The sequence below is a fragment of the Pleurodeles waltl genome, chromosome 11 (assembly GCF_031143425.1).
Source record: "Pleurodeles waltl isolate 20211129_DDA chromosome 11, aPleWal1.hap1.20221129, whole genome shotgun sequence".
Lineage (NCBI taxonomy): Eukaryota > Metazoa > Chordata > Amphibia > Caudata > Salamandridae > Pleurodeles > Pleurodeles waltl.
In genome coordinates, this window is record NC_090450.1 from 880,258,089 (window position 1) to 880,283,317 (window position 25,229).

Below are 25,229 nucleotides of genomic sequence, written 5' to 3' on the forward strand. Positions count from 1 at the left end.
TTAGCAATGAGCAGGCACAGAATGGCCAAACTGCCTCATGATGCAACGTTGGCACAGATCATCAAGCTTCACTGCTACTGCACAATCGCGGCTTGCCCTACAGGTCAGACACCTAGAACGACCTTGCTACAATATCATTTCAACAACATGAAGAGAGATCACGCTGCGAACTAAAGATAAAAAGTAGTCCACAAACCTGACGGAAAACAGCGAGCCTCGCATGTTTCCAGTACTTGGTCGCTGCGCTCAAGGAGGGCTAACCACCGGAAAAGGCATGACCTATGCGTGCCTTCCACTAATGAAATCAAGCAGATTCTAACATGCAAGCCCACGAACCAATGAAAGACACTGACGTAATGAGGGCGGGGCTCTGAGCCCTTTTCTAATTCCTAAAGCGTCTCGCTAGCGAAACGCATGCACAAGTGCATGCAACGCAGCCTCGACCCTAAAAACAACCTCCCTTCCTTTAATGGAAAGGATGTGCCTCACTATTAGTTGATTTACTCACAAAGATGAGGATAGCAACGGGTGCATGCCCGCAACAAAGATGACCGCCCTATCTAATCCATTTGCTGAAGCCTGCAAGGGCATATTGCCCTTACTTGACTACACAAGCCTTAGCTTGGCAGCACAAGACACCCAAACAAAGCAGAAACAGTTAGTAAAGAAAAAGCCTTTATTCTAGGTACGATTTAAAAAAATGCTCATTAGATTAAACAAATGGAAATCAGAATCCTCTTCTTAAAAATAGTACAACAACAAAAATGCTATTTTCACTTGTAATCTAAACCCTCAAACAGGTTGAAATTTAAAATATCCTACAACTACCCAGCAAACCAGAATATAGAACCCATAATCAATTCTCTCACCCATGCCAATCCCTAAATTGGATTTTTCTTAAGACACTCACCCCTACACTTAAAAAATAATACAAATGTATTTTATCCCAATACTTCTCCATATACTTATCTGCTCAGAAGCGGCAAACAAAAGATGGAGAACTTTGAATGTTGCTAGGTTTTATGGACTAAATGTTGTGTTTGTTTTATGAGTCATACACTACTTTTTGAAACGTTGAAGTTCTTGCTGCTTGGAGGTAGTGAATAGTAGGTTTATACATGATGCCAGACTGGTGCCTTGCCAAAAAAAAAAAAAAAAAAAACACAATGATTTCAGTAGTTTGCCAGTCGTCTTGAGGTAGCCAGTGATGGACTGTGGAAAACCTGCCTTCAGCAGCCAGCTGTTTTGGTAGGGGAAGACTAGTACCTCGACCTCCGAAAATTGGCAGTGTCCACCCTTATCAACTTTAAGAAATCTCAAGAGGCACTGGTGAGGGCAAAAGGGAGAAGGGCAAGCTAAAAGAGCTGATGGTCTAAATTAAGCGCAGGCAACGCCTAAGGTCACGTGGTACAGGGATATGAAAAATGGCACCATCCAGTCTCCAGGATCCAGGGCAGCTAGAACCTGGGATAGCATAATCATTCTGAATTTGTCCTTCTGCTAGAATCCTTTGAGAAGGTCCTCCGTTGTTCTTCAGGACAAGGAAGTAGCTGAATTAACAAACCGCCTGCACTGATGAGGCGGTACCATCCCTACAGTTCCTTTGGCAAAATGTGCTTACACCTCCTGGTGCAAAATTGACAGATGGTGTCGGAGAAGCTGCTCTGAATTATGCAGGAGTTAGGCCAAGTCAAAAAGGAATGGGAAGACCATACCCTGTTCGACGTGATTCTCAGCCAACCCCTGAAGGTCATAGATGATCCTGCCTCCTACAGGATGGCTGTGCACTGCTAAGGGTGGACTAAGGAGGTTTTGAAGTTGCTGCCAGAGGAAGGGATTGGGACATATACTGTCTCTGATGGCCTATTCGTGGTCTGATTGGGCCGCAACCCAAACACTAAAGAGCTAGTATGTCTGTTGTGAAGGCAGTGAGCCTAGCACTGCTCATCCGCTTACCCCTGACATATCCCTGAAATGAAGGTGGCGGGGACAGGGGACTGTCAAACTGCTACAGAAAGGCGCAAAGAGCGAGCTGTGGCTCAGCTCTTTAAAATGCACCAGGGCAGAATCTGTTTTTGCCGAACCAACAGGAACCACCAAAGGGCATTTCCATCAGGGATGAATAACGTCCCCGGAGAAGCCCGTGGATCTGATCCAAGTGTGACAACTAAGCACCAAGCTGGTCGCAATAACCCATCCAAGACAATCAGTGCTGTCTGGGCCTCATCAGACAAACTTAGCCGCACCCTGGCCACCCTGAATGGACCAGGCCAAGGAAGCCCATAAGTCTTTAGGAATCACCGGTATGTTTTCGCCAACCATGTCCCACAGTGCACAAGTATAGCGATCCAAGAGCCAGCTTGCTTTGACCAACCTCAGGACAGGGAAGTAGTGGTAAAGGAGTAGGGGTTTATTTCAATGGTGAACACCTGTACCACCAAACTCTCAGGTACTGGATGCAGGGTGAAAAAAAATCGGGGTCGCCAGGAACAGATCTATGGTGAAATGTGACTTGGTGATTGACAGGTGGGGCTGGAGGTTTAGCCCACATGTCCAAGAGTGTAAAAGTGAGCCCTCATTGAAGGGCAGAAGAGGTTTGGTTGGTGCCTAGTCAGGCTCAAGGATCTCAGTAAGCACATTAGTTTTTTTAGTGGGGCGGTGGAGGTCAATGGCTTCAGCAGCTCTCCTAATGCCTGTAACAAAGGGCGTATTTTTCTCAGCTGCTGGTTCAGGGGATAAAATCAACCCAGTAATGGGTGAGGTAACCAAGCCACTGTCGTCCTGAACATCTACATACCAGTTATCCTCCTCACAGGGTGGGGCAAACTCCTACCCATCACCCAAACTATTGTATCCCTATGGCTTACTCTGGTTGGAGTCAGAGCCAAAATGCTTGTGAAGCATCTGTGCATAACTGCATAATCATGATATAGTGTCTCAGTTAAATGGATTGAGTAGTGGCCATGCCACATCAGTATTCAAGTGCGGCCTCAGTCAAGGTCAAGAAAAATATGGCTCTATCAAATAACGGTCGGTTGTGGATCCTCCTGTGGTGCCAGCAACGTTGTTTGATACTGTGTTGACATCCAAGGACCAGTGCAGATTTCAGATCCAAAATTGTCACAGATGCCACCGCGAAACCCTAAGCAGGATCAAGAGTCTCTGATGGCACTGAGAACAGATCTGCCAGTAGTGACCCAACTGGAGCCCCCTGCAGATGCCTTGGGCCCAAAGAGGCGTCAGAGGGAGCCAGCAGCATGCAGAACATGTGCAGCATGGCCTCTCTAAAGGCTTAGATCTGCTGCAACTTTGCTGATGGAAACTTGAGGTGTATTTGGACCAAGGTTAGAATCAGCTACTTGTTAGAATGGGACAAAACCTGGAGACACTGACAGCCTTGCACCTTCTGGGAAGATCAAGAGTGGCAATGAATGGGCCAAGTCGTGCTTGGACTTCTTTAGTTTCTTTTTGGACTTACCCACAGACTTCAATCGTGAATAAGATCAGAGGTGGGAACAACTTTGGGAGCAGATCAGCACTCATCTTCGACCAGAATAGGACATGCAGGGAGTCTTACAGTGGTATGCCACACAGACTTCTGATTCTTGGATGGCTTTTAGATTCATCTGGGCGCAGTCTTTGCAGACCTTGGAGTCAGACGCCGAATCCAAACATCAGAGGCACATCTCATGGGGATCTGTCACAGACATCTGTTTGCAATAGTCCCGAAAAAGTTGAACCTTGCAATCTTGGGAGGTGACCCTTTTTCTTGCACACACACAATTTAACAGTAAAATCCTTGAGAACAAAATCTCTTCAAGGTAGAAAGAAAAGGTGCTATGCATTTGCATGTCATGGCAGTATAAAGAAAGGAACTGATGTCAGCAAGAATGTGGCTCTGCTTGTCAATTCTGGAGTGGAACAAAGTTGGTGGGGAGGAGGAGTGGGTGGGGAGGTGTTTAGCACTATCTACTACTATGCAGAAGGCCCAAGGGATAATCACAAGGTGATGAATCTGCAGTTAGAAGTATTCATCAGAAATGTATTCAGCACATAAGGGAGGCTATACTGCTACTGTAAATTGTAAACTGCAGTGGTAAGGCCTCCGCTGTAGGACTGCATTCATTCTAGAGCCAAATTACCTTTGCAATATTGCCTCGTTTGGGTTCTCCTACTGCCTGTACACGAACACCACCCACACTTATTTGATATTTCTCAATGTTTTTATTGTTTGGACAATAACCAATATCTGACAACCTTTCTGCCATTTATGTTTGGATGACTTTACTTTCCTTCATGCTGATCTCAGCTAAAAGAGAGATCCTATACTTTTCCTGCTTCTCCAAACTTCCTCCAGACCTAACTGTCTACTTCCTGTGAACACACTCACTTTAGCCACGTTGAATAGACGCCTAGAAGTACACTTCACCTCAATAAAGATGATCTTTCATGAGAAACACAGTCACTGCACCTAAAATCAACTTGTAAGTACATGGAGGCTCCATCCCCATGTCCCATTCCGCATTGCCAAAGCACATATTACTGAAAAAGGTACTTACCTTTGGTAGCGCTCTTTCTGGTAGTCACTCTACCTGTAGATTTCTCATGTTTTGAATATTCCTTAGGGGTCATACTAGATCCGGAAACCTTTACGAGCAGTACCTTTACAGGCTAGCAATTTGTGCTGTCTGTAACTGCACTGACGCCATATGGCTCAGAGAAATTAAACGCAGAACCTATATAGTCTGCACTCCTATGCATCCGAGACAGTCTGTAACCCGAGATGCAGAGCCCCAACAGCAAATTGGTTTTTACCAGAATGCATATTCCTAGACTTGGGATCTTATTAACAGAAAGAGACTGATTCACAATACAGAGAGAAAGGGAGGGTTGGTTGAGGAATATACGGTTAGACAGTCTCCACCAGAAGGAGCGTTACTAAAGGTAAGTAACTTGTTCTCTGATAGCGACTTCGAACTGCAGATGTCTCACCTTGTTAAAAGATACCAGAGCAGTATCTTTTAGAAGGTTGATCTGTGAATGTGGCTCAAACTAAACAGTCCGGTAGGGCTGGATGAGCAAAATACCCCCCTCGACGAACCTGGCTGTCTAGACAGTGGTGATTCATTAACTTACAGAACAGTGGCATTCAAACGTTTTAATGTGGCACCCGTCAGATAAAAAAATATTATAATAATTGGGGTTGCCCCACAATTTGTTTTGTTAAATCGGCAATGGTTAAATATGTTAAGGCATATTTAAACATTCCAGTTAAGTTCTGTTATCCCTTTTGAAAATGCAATCAAGCACATGATTGACCCATTCTACTATTCTGGTTAGCCAGGCCTTCCTGAACTGTAAAAATATCCACAGTGTGATTATCAGAGATGAATGGAGGGTGGGGCTTAGGGGTGTTTGGGTTGTGGAAAAGGTCTGAGGAATATTTGAAGTCCCTTGCTGAGCAAGAGACAAACCAAACAAAATGCCAGATAACTTCACCTGAAGTGGGTCAATCTGCATGATCCCCACCAATCCACAAATGTGTCCCAACAAAAGGCGTATGCAGCTTTAGCCAAGGCATGCTTGACTGACAGGATGACATCAACTACCTCAAAAGGAAGCTCAAAGGAGTTCGGCTGTCGCTGCTCAACCTCCAAGCATGAAGGTGGAGACTCAAAAGGCCTGGTGCACCATCCACAATATGTAGCTATGCGCTCATGGCCAGATCCTCAGGGCTTCTCTGTAGACAGCTTAAGAACCTACTCTCCCCTGCTTTTATACACCCATCAGAGTTGTATTTAGTGCCAAAATCCGGACTGACCAACTGCAAAGGGAAGGGAGAAATGCTGCTAGCGGTAGGCGAACCGGCCTCAGTTTAAGCAGACTGATGAGATTACTTTTCTCCTCTGGAGAACAAAGACCTCTGATCTCCAGTTCCTCCAGATGAGCACTCCTCTCTAGAGTGGAGGCATCTTTCACAACCATGGCTATGGCCAGAGGGGACATCCTTCTGTAAAGGTTCAACTACACACCCCACTTGGCAAGCCTCACAATGTCCCCTGAAAGCACAATGAAGTATGGGAGGTCGCCCCATGCTGGAACCACTACATGTGCAGACACCATTTGAGAGCCCCCCTGTGCCAGCAGGCTTGTGTGACCAGAAAATGCAAGGGAGCAGCAGACCTCGCAGGGACAGGACAGACAGGTCTCGAATCCAGGCCCCTCCCTGGAATAGGAGAAGCAGTGCATGAATGTCTCATATTTCCTGCTCCAGCGGAAAGACTCAGTCCAAAGTGGCATCAAGTACTGCCCTTATCAACAGAATTGACCTGGGCACAAGGGTAGAAAAACCTAAGTCGCTGAACAGCAATGGTGTTGACTGCACATGTGACTGCACCCTCTACTCCAGGCCTTCAGAAACCAGCCATCTAAGTAGATAAAATTTGAATCCCAGATGTCCTGAGAGATATCACCTTTTTGAAGACTCCTGGTGCCGATATCAGATGTTGATGTAAATTTGTAGTAAGTGGAACCCACTATAAAGCTCACGTACTTCCTGGGGGACCTCAGGATCAGTATACAGATGTAAGAGTCCAGCAAGTTAAGTGACACCAGCCAGTCTCTTTTATCTAGCACCAACAGAACCCGTGCAAGTGACAGCATTTTGAACTCCTCACAGAGGAAGATGTTCAAGACCCTTAAGTCCAGGATCAGGCGAAGATAAACATCCTTAGGAATAAGAAAGTATCGGGAATAGCATCCTTACCAATCTCCTGCTCTGCCACAAACTCAATTGTCACCTTTCTGAGGAAGGCTGACACTTCTTACTGCAGAAGGAAGAGGTGTTCCTGCAAAAGATCAGACTAAGAGGGAGGGATCAAGAGAGGAGACAGCCAACACATGTGCGGGCTCTCCCAAAGCCATTAATGCCCGCTATTCTTTAATTTGGGGCCACAAACCAGGAGAACAGGTCATGGCAGAACTTGCCTTAAAAAGTGCTAAAGAAGTGTCTGCGTTCTGTGCAAATAGGTTGGTCCCTTGTAACAAAGAGGTCCATCAATGAGAATTGAGCACCCAAAGAGAATCTGGAAGTTCTCAGCAAGAGGTGTCTTCGGCAAAAATGGGTGTCCCCAATGGTGTCCAAATCTGATGCATCCAAACTGGATACAATCACCTGGCCAAGTGTTGCTTAATCATATCTGATAAGATCTTAAAAGTAAAGCTCAAGTTTTTGAGGAATATCAGGGATGAGTGTGCCTGCTATAGTGCACACTGCATTCAAGCAGATGTGACATTTAAGGACTTGGGTGCTAAGCTTCCAGCCGCAAAGATTTTCTTGGCCCAACAGTCCATTTTCTTTCCTTCTTTCTTTTTTTTTTTTTTTACACTATTCGCTGGGGCAGTATGGAAAGTGCCAGGAGCCTTGTTTTGACAAAGATAAAGCATGAGTAACAAGGCTTTTCAGGGAAAGGTGATCCAACAAAACAAAGGATCACCTACAGCATATCTATACCTCCTGGCGACAGACGTATTGATGGCAGGTGTTGTGGATGGCTTGGTGCATGTAGCCAGGACATGGTCTAAGAGAGCCTCATTAAACAGAGAAAGTGCCTATCAGGTGTGGCTAGAAGGCAGTAGCATATCTGTAAAGTTGTCAGATTTAGTTTCTACAGTAAGAAGAGGCAACTCCAAAACCAGGCAGCCTCTCTTATTACGGAGTAATAGGAGCATGCATAAATGGGAAAGAGTCCCAAAATTGCAGCTCTGTGGAGTTGTCCATCCCCGTAGCCTCAGGCTTCTATAGTCCTGCAAAGGCTCTTGAGAATCTCCCTGTTCTGAATCCATATCAAAACAATAATTCAGAGATGGGTACGCTCAAGCTTGATTTTCCTCCAACAGACATTGTGGCTCACTTCTGGACCTAAGCACAGGTGTCCGAGGTTAACAGCCGGTAATGGTTTGCTCTGGAGACTATGTCAGACACAGCAATATCAGGAATATAACCGGTAAGCATTGTCAAAGGGGGAAAGGCTGTTCTGGGTTTGGCATTAGAACCAATGAAGAAATTGGTGAATCCATCTACGGAGGAAAAATGGAGGAAAAGGCACTGAGGGAAAACAACATCTCCATAAGTCCCATGAGGCCTGAAGGTGCTCTGGGGGAAGGACCATAGCATGTCAGAAATCCTCAAAAATAGCTCTGAGGCAGCACCAGATTGGAGGTGGATACAGGGATGCTTGCGTACAGAGGTAGAGCTGGATCTCCCACGTCAACAAGACCAGATGCTTTGGCAAGGAATCCTCAACCAAATAAGGCTCCAACAAGAAATCCGAATGCGGCTTTGGAGAGTCACCTCTCTTGTGCTTGCTGCTATGCCTCCTATTCTTTTTGTGTTTCTTGTGAGAGGAGCTCTACTCAGATGATGCTGGAGATCTGAAATGCGGCCTACATCTACGCCTACCTCTGCTGTATTTTGGCCCTTGTTATAAAGAGCTTAGCTTCCCACACTTTTATGGACTTAGGGTGCATACTCTAACATAACTTGAGGGATTTCAAGTCATGACCAAAACCCAGGAACCGCAGACGCATGATGTGTGCATAGGTAATAGAGATTTGTGCCTCAAAACCTTGACAGGCCTTAAACCTTGATCAGAGGAGGTCACACTGCTGTACTAGACGAAGAAGATCTGTTAAAGAATATCAAGTTCCGGAGCTGCATAGAAAGCCACAGAAACAAATGAACTGACATTGACATGAGGGTCTCAGAGACCCTACTCCCAGCATCAAATAGAGCAGGCATTCCCTACTGTCAAGGAAGAGCTGTAAAGATAAGTTTACCGGACCAGTATGGCATCTGGGGAAGTATTCAAGAGGTGAGGAATCTGGAGGTAGGAGAATTCATTAGGAGTGACCTTGAACTCTAGTCAGGAACCCCAGAGCGGACTACAACTGAATTGGAAGAAGTAAGCTAAAACAAATTTCAGAGCAATCTTATCTAGGAAAGATTGGGCACAAGCTTTCCGAATAAGATTACACTGGAATTCCAACAAAGAGCAAGGAGAAGGCTGTTCCAAGGTTTAGCAACAGAGTTTTGTTCCTAATTTTACAAATACATAATTTAGCAATAGGGAGGTGAAAACTATGGGCTGTAAGTAAAGTCCTCTTTGTTCCACTGGAAGAAAATGTATTGGTTAGAAACTCCAGATAACGTTGATACACTGCCTTACGAACAATGATAATAGCCTTGAAAAGAAATCTTTTTTTCCCCCCACCAGAAGCCAAAAAAGCTTGTGCAAGAAAGGAGATGAGAGCTCTTTTAGAAATGTGGGTATCTAGTATTGCTGCATTTTTTATACCGATTGCAGTTGATGAGGAAGGCCATCTGGAGTAGCCAAGTAAACAGCATTCCTGTAGTCCAAGTTTAATTGAATAAATGCATTTATTGTTGTGAAATGGAGGACTAGCTGATGGTTTAAAGATGTTAACTATTTTAGATATTAAAATCAAGGTTTTGCTTCATGGTTTACCTGCGATTTCAGAGACAGCCTGCCATCAATCAGAATACCTAAACTATGGACTCCTTCTGGTGGTGTGGAACTTGAGCCTGTGGTTTTCTGCCAGGAAAGAGGAATTAAAGATGCTGTGTTGTTGGGTACCAGAAGCACATCCATTTTGTTGGGATTCAATATCATACAACTTACTGACCTCCACCAATGAATGATACGTTGGAAGGTGGGTGGAACATTTAAGGAAGAAGAGGCAAGGTTTGACAACTGGACAATCAGTATTGTCTGCATATATTTTCCACAACATACAAAGGGTCTTGGTTCAAGCAGTGATGATATGTTTTACTCAATAACTTGCCTTCTGCACACCTTTTATAGAGATTGAGAAAGGGCAATGACTGGGGCCCTGTAGAACTTAATGTTGTTGTGAAATGTTTTGTTAAAAATAAATAATTTAAAAAAAAACTTGCACAGAATGTGGTATTCTTTGATTTTTCAAAGAGAATGAGGGTCTGTAATGGTGATGTCTTGAAGAGGGCAAACAACCATGAACATTTTAAGCAGTAAGATCTTTGTTAATTGGTGTTCTAATTTTAAATCATTTGGACCAAATATGACATTTTACATACACCACCATATACTTTGCAGATTTTCTGTGTATTACATTTCTAGAAGTGAGTGAGTGCAGAACACAGTTAGTGCCTTTTACAGTCTCAACAGGTCTTACAGCACTTGTCAAATTCTCAATATGGATAAATGTTTTTGGTAGTAAGAATGAAGAAAACCTGAACATAAAGGTCAAACTCCTTAAACTTTACAGCTAATAGTTTAAAGAATAACGCAACGCTGATAGTTTTCTTTCATTTGTGACTCTCTCATAGGCACACAAAAGGAAAGCAGCAATGGAGTATAAGAGTTGGAGAGACCGGTAAAGAGAAAGCAATGCAAGTACAAGCGTAGGGATGAGGAATGAGGGACTAACTACCAGGAAACATGGATAGTGACGGATCCTGAAGAGAGGCTATAATGGCTTTAACTACATTTACAACACAGTCGGGTACTCTTTAACCAGTGAAAGTTCAAGTTGCACCGTTGTCCCCATTGCTTTCTGTACTGTGCAATACAAAATTCCTCTTTTCGATGACAAGATATGTTAAACATTCTGTAAACTCCAGGCACACAGCCGGTCTCCTGTAATACCCCACTCCACTTGTTTCCACTTTGTGGCGCTAAAGCCAGACTATTAAAAAGGTATAGGCTAGTTTCAGTGATGACTATTTGAAAATCCTGAAGAATCTGATGAAAAATTGCTAAAATCAGGGCGGAAATCAATTCAAAGAGATAAAGGTGGGAGTCATTACACATTTGATATATGTGGGTAGATCATCATCTGCAAATGAGCATCTTTCTGGTTGATAACTCTGGGAAATAAACACAATAAAAGACAAACCTTCAATGTTAACCAGTGCGAAATAATTTTAGAGAAAAAAAAAATCTTAAAAATGAAATCAATACTGCAAAAACTTGTGTCTTTCAGTAAAAAAACAATTAAACCCCTAATAAAACAGACAACCTCAATAAAAAAGTACTTAACCAACATAAACCAAGTTTAAAGAGAAAAGAACATAGAAATACCTTAAGAGTATACTTCACACCTTCAAAAATAAGCGCCACATCAACAATATTTAGAAGAGTATCCGCTGGTAAAACCTGGCCCCTGAAAGACAAATTCAAAATGTACATATAATAACATGGCTTCAATGTGCCCTTTACTTCCAGTTAAATATTCTTTATTGAATTACTAAACATAAAAATGGTGCATTTTACCTGACACAATCGAGGGTTACAGTATTAGCTAGGCAAAGAGGCTAAGTTAGTGGTTCGCTAACTACAGAAATGCAATTATGTCACCAGTAAGTGAGGGGTAGCAACATCTAACTTACTCCCAAAAAATGCAAGGACAGACTTTGGTACAATAATAGACAGCTATGTTCTATATGAAGCAGAAAGATCAGAATGGGGAGCAAAATGGCTGTGTTAGCTTCCTTACCACTCTATTTGCTTCTGGTGGAACGTGGTGGACTCAATACTGACCTTGAGAAAGATACGAAGCATAATTAACCTGCCTACTCAGATTATAGAATGACACTTAACTTTATGATGTAAAAAATGGGAAAGCAAATACATGTACTTCTTTCAGACGCCCAAGATTCAAAAGAACATTTTATTTAAAAAAAAAATATATCTGCTCATGCTGTTGCATTACAAGATGTACCACCCGGTTAATGACAAAGATCCCTACACACTTTAATTTCTGAACTTTTTTAATCTCTTTCCTATAACGTGATCCCCACCACATGTAACCAAACTTAACTCCATTAACTGCATGTTATTCCCTGCCACTTCACCTTTTCCATACTGTTATCAGTCCCACATTTGCTCCCTTGGCTGCTGCTCTGTCCCGTAACTCCACCCTGCCAGCACTGTCATGGTAAACCCTCTTTACAGACAGTGCACCAATCCTGTGAAGTTAAGTTTAAACTACAAAAATCCCAATCCAAAACATTTTATAGATTAACTCACAAAGAAGCTATATGATTAAATGCACTGTTTCAAAGCAACAACTGGTCATATTTAAAGCACTGCTTTTGGCAAGAGGAAGCTTTGCAATCCAGCTATATGGTTCAGGAGTCAAAGAAAATAGCATGAAAAATGCCACGACAAATAAAAAATAAAAAAATCCTGACAAAATAAATATTCAGTATTCTTCAGTGCTAGGTGTTATTATGTAAACGTGAGTTCACTGCTAAAGTGTTCTAAAAGCAGGAAGAACTTCTAACTAACTTTTTTATATCTTTATAAATTAGCAGTAGAGTGAACCAATGCTGAGGTTTTGTTATTTCCCATTTCCAGGTTTGTTTAATACTTTCAACATTAGTGGGTATCCGGGCACTGGTATTATCACCATGCTCTTCCATACCAAATAATAAAATAAAAAACTGTGGATGTTAATTTGCATAAATATTGTTCTATATAGATATTGCATTTGTAAAAGGTTTAGGCAAATCATGAGGAGAGCAAGGTCATGGAGCAATTAGGGTTTGACAAAAATATGTTGCCGACATATGATGGGTGAAAAAGGGAAGTCAGATGGACAGCATCTAGTTTTCAACAGTGTGTGGCTTGGATCCTATCTGACATCACATTTCATGTCTACCTTCTCTGGTGTTTGCTGAATGTCAGCAGTCCACAGCACCTTGTCAGGCATTAAAAAACATACTGCAAGTAAAAGGATAATGATAAAGGTTAAGTCATCCTCCCAACAGTTTCTATGTGTACATATTAACATTCATATGCAAGGGTTTTCTTCTATTACTTTCTTGGCCCAAACCTCAGCTGGGTCTGTATCACACAACAGTTTGACAAAGGTCTGTTGCATCATCATGGTCTGCTGGGCCTGGCAAAAGCTGCAACACATACTCCCAGGCAAATGTCAATGGCTCTCAAGGGATTATTATTATAATAATATGCCCCTGGGGGAGGAGCCAAATTGGCGGCCGCGTCGGACGCCTAATCGGTGAGCTCCGACCCGGGCCACCAGCAATCATCCTGTAGGGCGCTCCCGGAGAAGGGCTCGGAGCCCAAATCGCAGCACCCGAGTCCCGGAGACCGCCACACTGCCAAGGAGCTGTGTGGGACGACGCAGGGTGGCGGAGGAGCCGGCCCCGGTCGAGAGCCACGAGGCGGCGATGAGGAGGCAGGAGGTGAGGGGACTGGAACGGAGGGGGGCTCTATAGGGGGGAGGACCGCATCCACGGACGGCTTCTCCCCTCCCCCCCTTGACACCCCCCTCCCCCTCTGCTGTACGGCGGCGGGAGCCGCGGCTACCTCGGACGCTCCCACGGCAGGAGAGGGGGAGCGGCAGAGCCGGTGTGCCACGGCCGGATGTGGCGTGCTGCCCAGCCGGGCTGATCTGCCGCCTGGAGCGGCTAATGGTAGGCGGAGGAGGCGGCAACGGGGCTGCGGAGCGGATGGCGAGGAGCCGACCTGGACAGACGGGCGCTCGCCCGGATCGGAGGGCGGTGGCTGGGGGACCGTCCCCCACTGTATAATATAAAAGTTAACTCCTCGCCCCGCAACAATAACGCTGCACTGATCGGGGGGCTGATCGGGCAAGTGGGCCCGGGCTAACTACCCCCCTCCCGCCCCGCCCCCTTCATTTTTGTGCCGGCCTCCTTCTCCGGCCTCCCCTCTTGATCTCTGCCAGAGGCCGCGGACACGCGCAGGAGCAGTGCCTTGGGCGGACTGCAAGGGGTCGCCCGTGCTGCCCGGAACTCAATTTGACTGTCGGTGGTCGGGCACACTGCAGGAGTAGTCATATATACTCCTATCCCAGAGTAGCTAACAACCAGTAGCAGGGCTCCCTGCCCATCTGCCCTCGTCCTGCGCTGTCGCTGACTGGCTCGTCTGAGAGAGAGCTCGGGCAGGCCCGACGGAGCTACAGCGGGGAACCACACACCGGAGGGTGCGCCCGTGCCACCAGTGCACCCGGACATCCAAGCAGCACAAATTAACGTTGCCCCACATCGCTAGAGCTGTCAATAGTCACTAACATGGCTGGGAAGTCCAAGTCGGCCAAAAATCAGGAACGGAATGCGCCTGGTCCGGCACTGTGCGACCAACAGCTAATCCCAACCTTGCAGTCGCTGGAAAGCACACTCCAAGCCCACTCTACACAATTTGAAAAAGTGCTACAGGCAATTATGGACACTAAATCCTCGCTGGAACTCAGAATAGACACAGTATCACAAGATCTGAACTTACTCAGAGTGGACCATCGCAACCTGGCGGAGAGAGTGAAGTCGACAGAAGATGTACTAAACGCGACAAATCCTATAGTCTCGGATAGTCAGAAACAAATCCAGCGCCTGGATGCAGAGGTGAAGACCCTATGGCGACGCGCTGAAGAAGCAGAAAGCAGATCCCGGCGCAATAATGTTCGCTTCCTAGGGTTTCCCGATAGTCTACCAGAACAGAGCTCGGAAATATTCATAGAGCAATGGCTAATCAAAGAAGTACTGAATGGATCCCCATTGAAGTTCTTCTCTGTGGAAAGGGCGCACAGAGTTCCGGGGAGGCCGCCGCAATCGGGTCAGCCGCCTAGACCACTGATAGCAAGATTCTTAAATTACAGAGACCGCGACCTAATACTGCAGCAATTCCGCAGTAAAGGCCCATTTCGACATGAAGGCTCAGTGGTTCATGCTTATCCAGACTTTACGCAGGAGGTACAGAAGCAACAAAACTCCTATGTAAAAATTAAACAACGCCTCCGCGAGCACAATATTAAATATGGTCTCCTTTTTCCTGCAAAATTGAGAGTAATATCAGAAGAACGCACTCACATATTCACCTCCCCGAAGATGCCTGGACCTGGCTGCATGCCAAAGGCCTAATACAATCCCAGGAGGGAACGAACGAAGGAGAGGAATGGCTAACCCCCTCATCGAGGAAGCACACCAGGAGACGCCCCAAGAGTCAACCCACAGAGAGATAGTCAGCAGAGGAAAGGGCAAAAGTGCTGGTAGAAACCCCTCTGCTCACACCCAACTCCTTTGAGGCACTCCGGGCGACCCCCGCGGCCAGTTCGGACTCGGCTAGCTTGGACTCCACGATAACAGAAGCGCTCAGGGGCCCGAACTTTACCCCCAGATCTGCTGATGCACTGTGAACACAAATAACTAGCTCGCCCCCCCCTACCCGAACTGTGGGGCAAGCGGACAGGAGGCAGGGGTGGACATTACAGGAGCCGTTCTGCTGGACGCCGTGGCTGCCCACAAGTATCTTTTGAACAATTCATCCCTCCTCACTGTGAATATTGTCTAACATTGCTGTGCGTGCAGTTTGGGGGGGGAATGGGGGACTAACACTCCGGGAGCGCCTATATATATATATATATATATATATATATATATATATATATATACACACACACACACACACACACACACACACACACACATACGCAGACTATGTCTGGGGAAGGATGTGAGCCCCGTATAAGAGCCACATCCGGTTACCAAAATGACTCCCCTACAGGTATTCGCAAGGATACAGGTTTCTTTGAGCAGTAGTGTGTTGAGTAGTTTACTATATGTTTGCAGTTGTGTGAGGGAAATAGTTGGGGCGGGGGAGAGGGGGTGGGACAGTTAAGTTGTATTCAATAGGTCAACCCAGTGCACAGAGAACACTGCTGTGTTTATCAGCCTTAAACACATACCTGGTTGGGAGGGTGGGGGCCCGGACTGGCATCGCAACTCAGAGCGGGTTCCATATAGGTATACCGTACAACATTACATGACTCAACACGCAAATCTAAACACGCACCAATATGATATAGTCACGTGGAACATGAGAAGCATGGGCGCACCAAGTAAAAGAGCTCGGGTATACGCACGCCTCAGATGCCAGAGAGTACATATCGCTATTTTACAAGAAACACACCTACTGGAGCCTGATTTACAGGAGATTCACGGGAAATGGGGCGGGCAGATAACAAGCACGACCTATTCAGCCTTCGCCAGAGGAGTACTGATATGGATAGCAGGTGGCGTCCCTTTTGCCCAAACCTCGCGTAAGATAGACCAAGGGGGCAGATACATAGCAAAAGAGGGGCAATTAGATGGGAGACAAATATCGATAATAGGGATATATGCCCCCAACAATGCGTTAGCGGTATTCTTGGGCACACTCACCCCTGCTCTACTAGTAAACCCTACAGCCCCGGCCATATGGGGGGTTGATTTCAACAACACAACGAACGCAGTCTTTGACAGATCGAACACCCCCCGAAAGGACTAACAAATAGAAATGCCAGGTGCCCCCTGTTGACATGGGCAGGAGACATTAGACTCCACGACTTATGGCGCATGCAGCATCCCCAACAGAGGGAATACTCATTTTACTCAATACCCCATAAAGTACACACTAGAATAGATATAATATGGGGCTCCTTGGACATATGCGCACTGACCAATGGGACAGAGTACCTGGCCAAGACACTTTTGGATCACTTGCTGCTTAACTGAAACTAAATTGGGTCAGGAGACGCTCAGTGATCCCTACATGGCGATTACAAGTGGAAGAGTTCCGTGACCAGGCATTTGCAGAGGGACTGAACACGACAATGAGTCAGTACTGGGAAATTAATAAAGATTCCACAGACACAAGAGCAGTAGAGTGGGAAGCGCACAAGGCGGTTGTCAGGGGACATTGTATATGGTCCACTAGGGGAGTGAGACGCGCCCTCCACACAGAGATTAGTAACTGGGACCAGGAACTGAGAACACTTTAAACAGTGGTGGCACGGAAGGAGATACCCTACACAACGCTAAAAGAGGCGTGCATAAAATACAATGAAGCAGACTCTCGCCTCCGTCGACACAACTACAATTATCATTTAATTCACCGACAGTCAGAGGGGGACAGATCGGGAAGGCTGCTGGCATGGCTCCTTCGTGAGAACCGACAGCAGTCTCCCATAGGGGCTATTAAACTAGACGACGGTAAAATGGCCACCACACAAGAAGAGATAAACGGGGCGTTTAGGGAATACTACACGAACCTCTACACCAAACGTTCGAACTGTACGACCGTACAACTTGAATCCTTCCTTGCAGGTGCCCCTTTGGCGCAACTGTCACAGGCGGATAGGGAGAAACTGGAGGCCCCCATGGGCGTAGAGGAATTGGACGTAGCATTAGCACAGATGCCCAGGAATAAAGCACCAGGAATAGACGGCCTCCCTATAGAATACTACGCAATATATTCAAAACACTTAAAGCCCCACCTGTTGCAAGTGTTCGAGGAGGCATGGAACCGAAAGGCATTGCCCCCCACGCAGAGAGAGGCAATGATAGTGGTCCTTCCTAAGCAGGGTCGTGACCCTACAGATGTTAAATCCTACAGACCACTCTCACTTCTAAATCTTGACTGCAAAATCCTAGGCAAAATATTGGCTTACAGGTTAGCTCCTGTCATACACACTCTGATACATGACGACCAAAATGGATTCATCCCTAAAACGTTACACCTATTTAAATATCCGCAGATTGCTGAGTGTAATAGGAGGCACCCCGCCAAATGCCTATGAGGAAATGGTACTTTCGCTAGACACTGAGAAAGCATTTGACACACTAGGGTGGGACTTCTTGTTCGCCACCATGCAAAAAATAGGAATCGGCCCTAATTACATACAATGGGTGCAGGCATTATATGTTAACCAACTAGCTCGGGTGAAAACAGGAGGGGTCATATCAGATAGCTTCCGGACTGCTAGAGGCACCAGGCAAGGATGCCCCCTTTCCCCCATGCTGTTCGCTATAGCAATGGAACCACTAGCGATCCGTTTACAGGCCATGGAAGACAGCTGGGGAATAATCAGGAATGGGCTACATCACGTTATATCATTATATGCAGATGACGCCCTGATATACGTGCGGAAAGGGAGCAAGACAATACCCTTAGCAATCTCACTCTTGACTGAATACGGGGAGATAATCGGGGCTGGTGGTGAACTGGGAAAAATCACGTGTATTCCCATTAACCATTTGGTCACAGTCAAGAAAAGGAACAGCCCCAGCTGGACACCTGAAATGGTGTTTCGACACGTTCAAATACCTGGGGATCCAAATATATCATAGAACTGAAGACCTCAGAGATGGAAATCTGGGGAGAGCATTGGCCTCTATGAAGGGGTTGCTGCGATTCTGGAGTAAACTACCATTGTCACCACTGGGCAGAGTGGCGATAGCAAACATGCTGTTATTGCCCCGGCTGCTATACTACTTTGTGGCACTGCCACTCTCGGTCCCTAGGGGTTTCTTCAGGGACTTGAACGGAATCCTGCTGCAGCTCATATGGGGAGGGGGTAGAGCACGCGTTGCGCTCACCACATTGCAGCACCCAGTAAACGTGGGCGGCCTGGGAGCCCCCAATTTTGAACTTTACTACACGGTGGCACAGCTACAGTGGATACTGAATTGGATACATAGACCCACACAGGCGGAGTCTGCCTGGGTGCTGGCGAGTCTACTCGGAGAACCCCTGATCACATGGTTAGCAACCAAAACCCCGAAAGGGGCGTCTGACAATCCGCTAATGCTAGTTGCACATGCATGCTGGAAGAGATATATTAAAAATGGACACAGCACGCTCCCCTACTCGCCGCTCATCCCACTGGGACTAATTCCTGGATGGACCAACGCCGCTAGTAAGCATTCGCTAACGGCCTGGACAGAGGCAGGCATAGTGTCAGCAGGAGACTGCTTTAAGGAAGGGACACTGATGTCATTCGAATCTATACAGGCCCTCACAGCAGTAAATCCTGGGCAATTTATAACATACTATGCTATATGTCATTCAATTAAGAAGTCATGGATGGCTGGAAACCAAGAACCAGCGATCTCCCCCGCACTGCATCACATGCTGCAATATGACAATAAAACAAAGGTTGTGTCGAATTTATATAAAACCCTGAATAAACTTCCCGAACCTAACCTGGAGAGTGAGTGGGAAAGATGGAACGCAGTTCTGCCAAGCCCAATACCACAAGAGGACTGACCGAAAGTTCTACACCACACACGGGGGTATCGAGAAACCCTAGATTCCGCTACACACAATTCAACTTCACACACCAAACGTACCTCTCACCAGCTTGGATTAAACGCATGTTCCCCGGCTCGGACCCAACCTGCCCTAGATGTAAAGCCCCACTGGCACACTTCTATCATATGGTCTGGGAATGCGTCCAGGTGAACAGGGAGTGGAGTGGAGTGGTAGAGAGGGTATCAGAACTGACAGGACTGGGGCTCACAGTGGATCCTAAATCCTGTCTGCTGGGCCTGGGACTGAGAGAAAAAAACATAAGCACCTACATAAGTTCACAGACCTAGCATACGTGATGTACAAAAGATTGATAGCTATGAATTGGAAAGCGGCCACAGCACCAGATTTGGAAACCTGGCACAACATAACACTGCGGTGGGCCCGTACAGAATCATTGGTATTGCGAAAACTAGCAAGGGAGGGCCAACATCATACAGGATGTGAAGCCTGGGAAACTTTAGTAAGTAGACTAGAGGCCAAGAATGATGAGACCGCCATGAACCTGACTAGATGTTAGCCTCAAGATAGTCAGACTAGCACCCGTCTGTAGGAGGCTGGACTGGCTTGTAGTGAGTACCAAGGGGTACTTGCACCTTGCACCAGGCCCAGTTATCCCTTATTAGTGTATAGGGTGTCTAGCAGCTTAGGCTGATAGATAATGGTAGCTTAGCAGAGCAGCTTAGGCTGAACTAGGAGACGTGTGAAGCTACTACAGTACCACTTAGTGTCATATGCACAATATCATAAGAAAACACAATACACAGTTATACTAAAAATAAAGGTACTTTATTTTTATGACAATATGCCAAAGTATCTTAGAGTGTACCCTCAGTGAGAGGATAGGAAATATACACAAGATATATATACACAATAGCAAAAATATGCAGTATAGTCTTAGAAAACAGTGCAAACAATGTATAGTTACAATAGGATGCAATGGGGAAACATAGGGATAGGGGCAACACAAACCATATACTCCAGAAGTGGAATGCGAACCACGAATGGACCCCAAACCTATGTGACCTTGTAGGGGGTCGCTGGGACTATTAGAAAATAGTGAGAGTTAGCAAAATAACCCTCCCCAAGACCCTGAAAAGTGAGTGCAAAGTGCACTAAAGTTCCCCTAAGGACAAAAGAGTAGTGTTAGAGGAATAATGCAGGAAAGACACAAACCAGCAATGCAACAACTGTGGATTTCCAATCTAGGGTACCTGTGGAACAAGGGGACCAAGTCCAAAAGTCACAAGCAAGTCGGAGATGGGCAGATGCCCAGGAAATGCCAGCTGCGGGTGCAAAGAAGCTTCGACTGGACAGAAGAAGCTGAGGTTTCTGCAGGAACGAAAAGGGCTAGAGACTTCCCCTTTGGTGGACGGATCACTCTCGCCTTGGAGAGTCGTGCAGAAGTGTTTTCCCGCCGGAAGGACGCCAACAAGCCTTGCTACACGCAAATCGTGCGTTTGGCGTTTTTGGACGCTGCTGGGGCCCAGGAGGGACCAGGAGGTCGCAAATTGGACCTGAAGAGAGAGGGGACGTCGAGCAAGACAAAGAGCCCTCACTGAAGCAGGTAGCACCCGGAGAAGTGCCAGAAACAGGCACTACGAGGATGCGTGAAACGGTGCTCGCCGAAGTTGCACAAAGGAGTCCCACGTCGCCGGAGACCAACTTAGAAAGTCGTGCAATGCAGGTTAGAGTGCCGTGGACCCAGGCTTGGCTGTGCACGAAGGATTTCCGCCGGAAGTGCACAGGGGCCGGAGTAGCTGCAAAGTCGCGGTTCCCAGCAATGCAGCCCAGCGAGGTGAGGCAAGGACTTACCTCCACCAAACTTGGGCTGAAGAGTCACTGGACTGTGGGGGTCACTTGGACAGCGTCGCTGGATTCGAGGGACCTCGCTCGTCGTGCTGAGAGGAGACCCAAGGGACCGGTAATGCAGCTTTTTGGTGCCTGCGGTTGCAGGGGGAAGATTCCGTCGACCCACGGGAGATTTCTTCGGAGCTTCTGGTGCAGAGAGGAGGCAGACTACCCCCACAGCATGCACAAGCAGGAAAACAGTCGAGAAGGCGGCAGGATCAGCGTTACAGAGTTGCAGTAGTCGTCTTTGCTACTATGTTGCAGGTTTGCAGGCTTCCAGCGCGGTCAGCGGTCGATTCCTTATCAGAAGGTGAAGAGGGAGATGCAGAGGAACTCGGATGAGCTCTTGCATTCGTTATCTGAAGTTTCCCCAGAGACAGAGACCCTAAAGAGCCAGAAAAGAGGGTTTGGCTACCTAGGAGAGAGGAAAGGCTACTAACACCTGAAGGAGCCTATCAGCAGGAGTCTCTGACGTCACCTGGTGGCACTGGCCACTCAGAGCAGTCCAGTGTGCCAGCAGCACCTCTGTTTCCAAGATGGCAGAGGTCTGGAGCACACTGGAGGAGCTCTGGACACCTCCCAGGGGAGGTGCAGGTCAGGGGAGTGGTCACTCCCCTTTCCTTTGTCCAGTTTCGCGCCAGAGCAGGGGCTAAGGGGTCCCTGAACCGGTGTAGACTGGCTTATGCAGAATTGGGCACATCTGTGCCCAACAAAGCATTTCCAGAGGCAGGGGGAGGCTACTCCTCCCCTGCCTTCACACCATTTTCCAAAGGGAGAGGGTGTCACACCCTCTCTCAGAGGAAGTTCTTTGTTCTGCCATCCTGGGCCAGGCCTGGCTGGACCCCAGGAGGGCAGCTGCCTGTCTGAGGGGTTGGCAGCCGCAGCAGCTGCAGTGAAACCCCAGGAAGGGCAGTCTGGCAGTACCAGGGTCTGTGCTACAGACCACTGGGATCATGGAATTGTACCAACAATGCCAGGATGGCATAGAGGGGGCAATTCCATGATCATAGACATGTTACATGGCCATATTCGGAGTTACCATGGTGAAGCTACATATAGGTAGTGACCTATATGTAGTGCACGCGTGTAATGGTGTCCCCGCACTCACAAAGTTCAGTGAATTGGCTCTGAACAATGTGGGGGCACCTTGGCTAGTGCCAGGGTGCCCTCACACTAAGTAACTTTGCACCTAACCTTTACCAGGTAAAGGTTAGACATATAGGTGACTTATAAGTTACTTAAGTGCAGTGTAAAATGGCTGTGAAATAACGTGGACGTTATTTCACTCAGGCTGCAGTGGCAGGCCTGTGTAAGAATTGTCAGAGCTCCCTATGGGTGGCAAAAGAAATGCTGCAGCCCATAGGGATCTCCTGGAACCCCAATACCCTGGGTACCTCAGTACCATATACTAGGGAATTATAAGGGTGTTCCAGTAAGCCAATGTAAATTGGTAAAATTGGTCACTAGCCTGTTAGTGACAATTTGAAAGTAATGAGAGAGCATAACCACTGAGGTTCTGGTTAGCAGAGCCTCAGTGAGACAGTTAGGCACCACACAGGTAACATATACATGCACACCTATGAGCACTGGGGCCCTGTGTGACAGGGTCCCAGTGACACATACATATAGGCCACAAACCTATGAGCACTGGGGTCCTGACGAGCAGGATCCCAGTGACACATAACAAACATACTGAAAACATAGTGTTTTCACTATGAGCACTGAGGCCTGGCAATCAGGATCCCAGTGAGACAGTGAAAACAGTGACAAACACCCTGACATACACTCACAAACAGGCCAAAAGTGGGGGTAACAAGGCTAGAAAGAGGCTACCTTCTCACACCGTCCAACTCCAATATTACCAAGCAAGCCGGACGGGATAAACTATAAAAGCAGAGGGTGCCTCCATCCCCACACCCTTAACCTGCGGCAACCTACAGCGACTAACAAGAGAGGAGTTAACAACTAGAATAGGAACAATAAGCACCACATGCTACAAACAGATATTAGACCGGGCACCCCCCCCACCAACATTAACATTCATACACCGGCAGGAAAGAGCATAACCAAGCTGGGGTTTACATGGCTACTAACACCACACTGCAAGACTTATTACGCAGATACAGCAGACAAATACTTCTGAGCACAAGAACAAGACCTAAGTTAAGTTTTATTGTTTGCTTTGTATATTTGTTTTATATCAGATCGACTGAATCCTGTTATTGTAAATGCAAAATAATGGAAGCAGATCTGGACTGAAAATTCAATAAACATATTTAAAAAAAAATAATAATAATATGCCCCTTTTCTCTTTACTAGTTTGGTAGACTGATGTAGCATTTGTGAGCTGGATGATGTACTTTGAGTGAATGGACAACAGAGATCCCTGTTTGGTTTTGCCAATTCCTCTAACTCCAACATTTGCGGGCTCTGAATGTTGATGTTAGAGGTTTTACATTTTCCATAGGATGTACTTCCTTTGTGGCCATCATTCTCTGTTGCTTTTTGGAAAAATGTTTTGGACCTGACCCCTCCTTATCTTGTGATCTGCAGAAACTGCTTCTTTGTATACCCTGCACTACTTTGCCTGGCTCTCATCTACTCTTTATTCTGTTTTTAACAGACCTGCTTTCAAATTAAATTTTGCTGTACATTCATCTGATTACAATTGATCTACGTGACACCACTATCTGGTCTGGCAATGTACCTTATTGGAGGAAGCGTTTTTTTTAGATTGTCCCAGTTTTTTCTAGACTCTTATACTACAACATTCAATCCCAGGCTGAGGTCTTTCTGCAAATGTATACTTTGTTACCCACCAAATATGTAATCAATTCACGTTTGCTCCTTCAGGAACTGCAAAAACAAAAACTGCTTTACATGCTTGTCCTTTGGAATTTGTCACTTAGTAATGTTCTTTACCATATATTAATTTTTAAGAATTTGCATGATCACCAGCATGGGTTTTATTATATCATATTGTACACCGTTGTAATGTAAATGTCTTTCAGCATATTCACAAAGAGGCTAGCTAGTTGAGTATTTGCTTCCCAGTGCTTTTACAAATTAAAATCTATTACGTCACAGTCCCAACTACATTCTCATCTATCTGGCTTTTATTTATTTAATGACAAAGGCAAAGGACAGATCAATGACAGCAATACTCTAGACTATAATCCTGTTGGTATTTAGCATGCTTAAATGAGGAGAACAGAATGATCATATGTATAACTGTTTTTAGATATTGGTTATACCTTTAAAGCAGTATGGGGCAATGGAATTATCCTCACCTATATATGAACTCTCACATTCATCACCTCACAAAGTCTGCCAGGGCTGCAACTTTCTCACTCAAAAGACAAAGGGGGTTATTCCAACTTTGGAGGAAGTGGTAATCCGTCCCAAAAGTGACGGTAAAGTGACGGATATACCACCAGCCGTATTACGAGTCCATTATATCCTATGGAACTCGTAATACGTTTGGTGGTAAATCCGTCAAATTTGGGACGGATTACCACCTCCTCCAAAGTTGGAATAACCCCCAAAGTCCTACTAAAATCCCAGATACTTCATCAGTACTGTAAGCTATTGTGGTTCACAGAATCAATTGTGGCCCTGCCTTTCTAACTGGCTCATAAAAACCTTCTTTGCTGCTTCTCAAGGCTGTACCCTACTTGGCTGCAAGACTCATCGCGATCTTTGTAGTAAAATTTCTTGAAGCCTAAGAATTAGAAGACCTCCACTAGCTAACTCTTCGGGCCAGAATCAAATTCAAACCTTCAAAGACCTCCAACACCAGACTACCTACAATTTCCGTAAGGATATTCTGTGGTGCTGCCAGGATCAGAGATCCCGGTGGTCTGGAGGTGGTGGCAGTCAGAATCCACCTAGGAAGCGCTGCAAGCAGTCCTGCCCTGGGGATTATGATCCCCTTCTCCGCCAGCTGTTTGCAACACAGCCATGAAAATGCTGGTGAAGAACTGATGCAGGAGGCCCCGGGGGGGCCCATCCACTCCCCATGCATTTGGCATAGGTAGTGCAGGGGCCCCCCTGGCCAGCATCATTGCAATGTTCACTGTCTGGTGTGCAGACAGTGAACACTGTGAGGGTGCTGGTGCTCCCTGCTCGCTACAGCATTTCCGCTGGCTCGATTACAAGCCACAGACATTGCTGTAGCCTGTTTCTCGCTAGGCCAACGGGTGGAAGCTC

General features: G+C 46.2%; 1 protein-coding gene across 7 annotated transcripts in view; it reads right to left on the reverse strand.

Moving 5' to 3' along the window:
• The window catches only part of ACACB (acetyl-CoA carboxylase beta), a 1,528,264-nt gene that overhangs the window by 943,329 nt on the left and 559,706 nt on the right, over positions 1 to 25,229 (reverse strand). For all 7 annotated transcript variants that reach the window (XM_069214760.1, XM_069214756.1, XM_069214757.1 and 4 more), the window contains one exon: positions 11,142 to 11,223. In XM_069214760.1, coding sequence (XP_069070861.1) covers positions 11,142 to 11,223 — 82 coding nt within the window. The remainder of the gene's footprint in view (positions 1 to 11,141; positions 11,224 to 25,229) is intronic.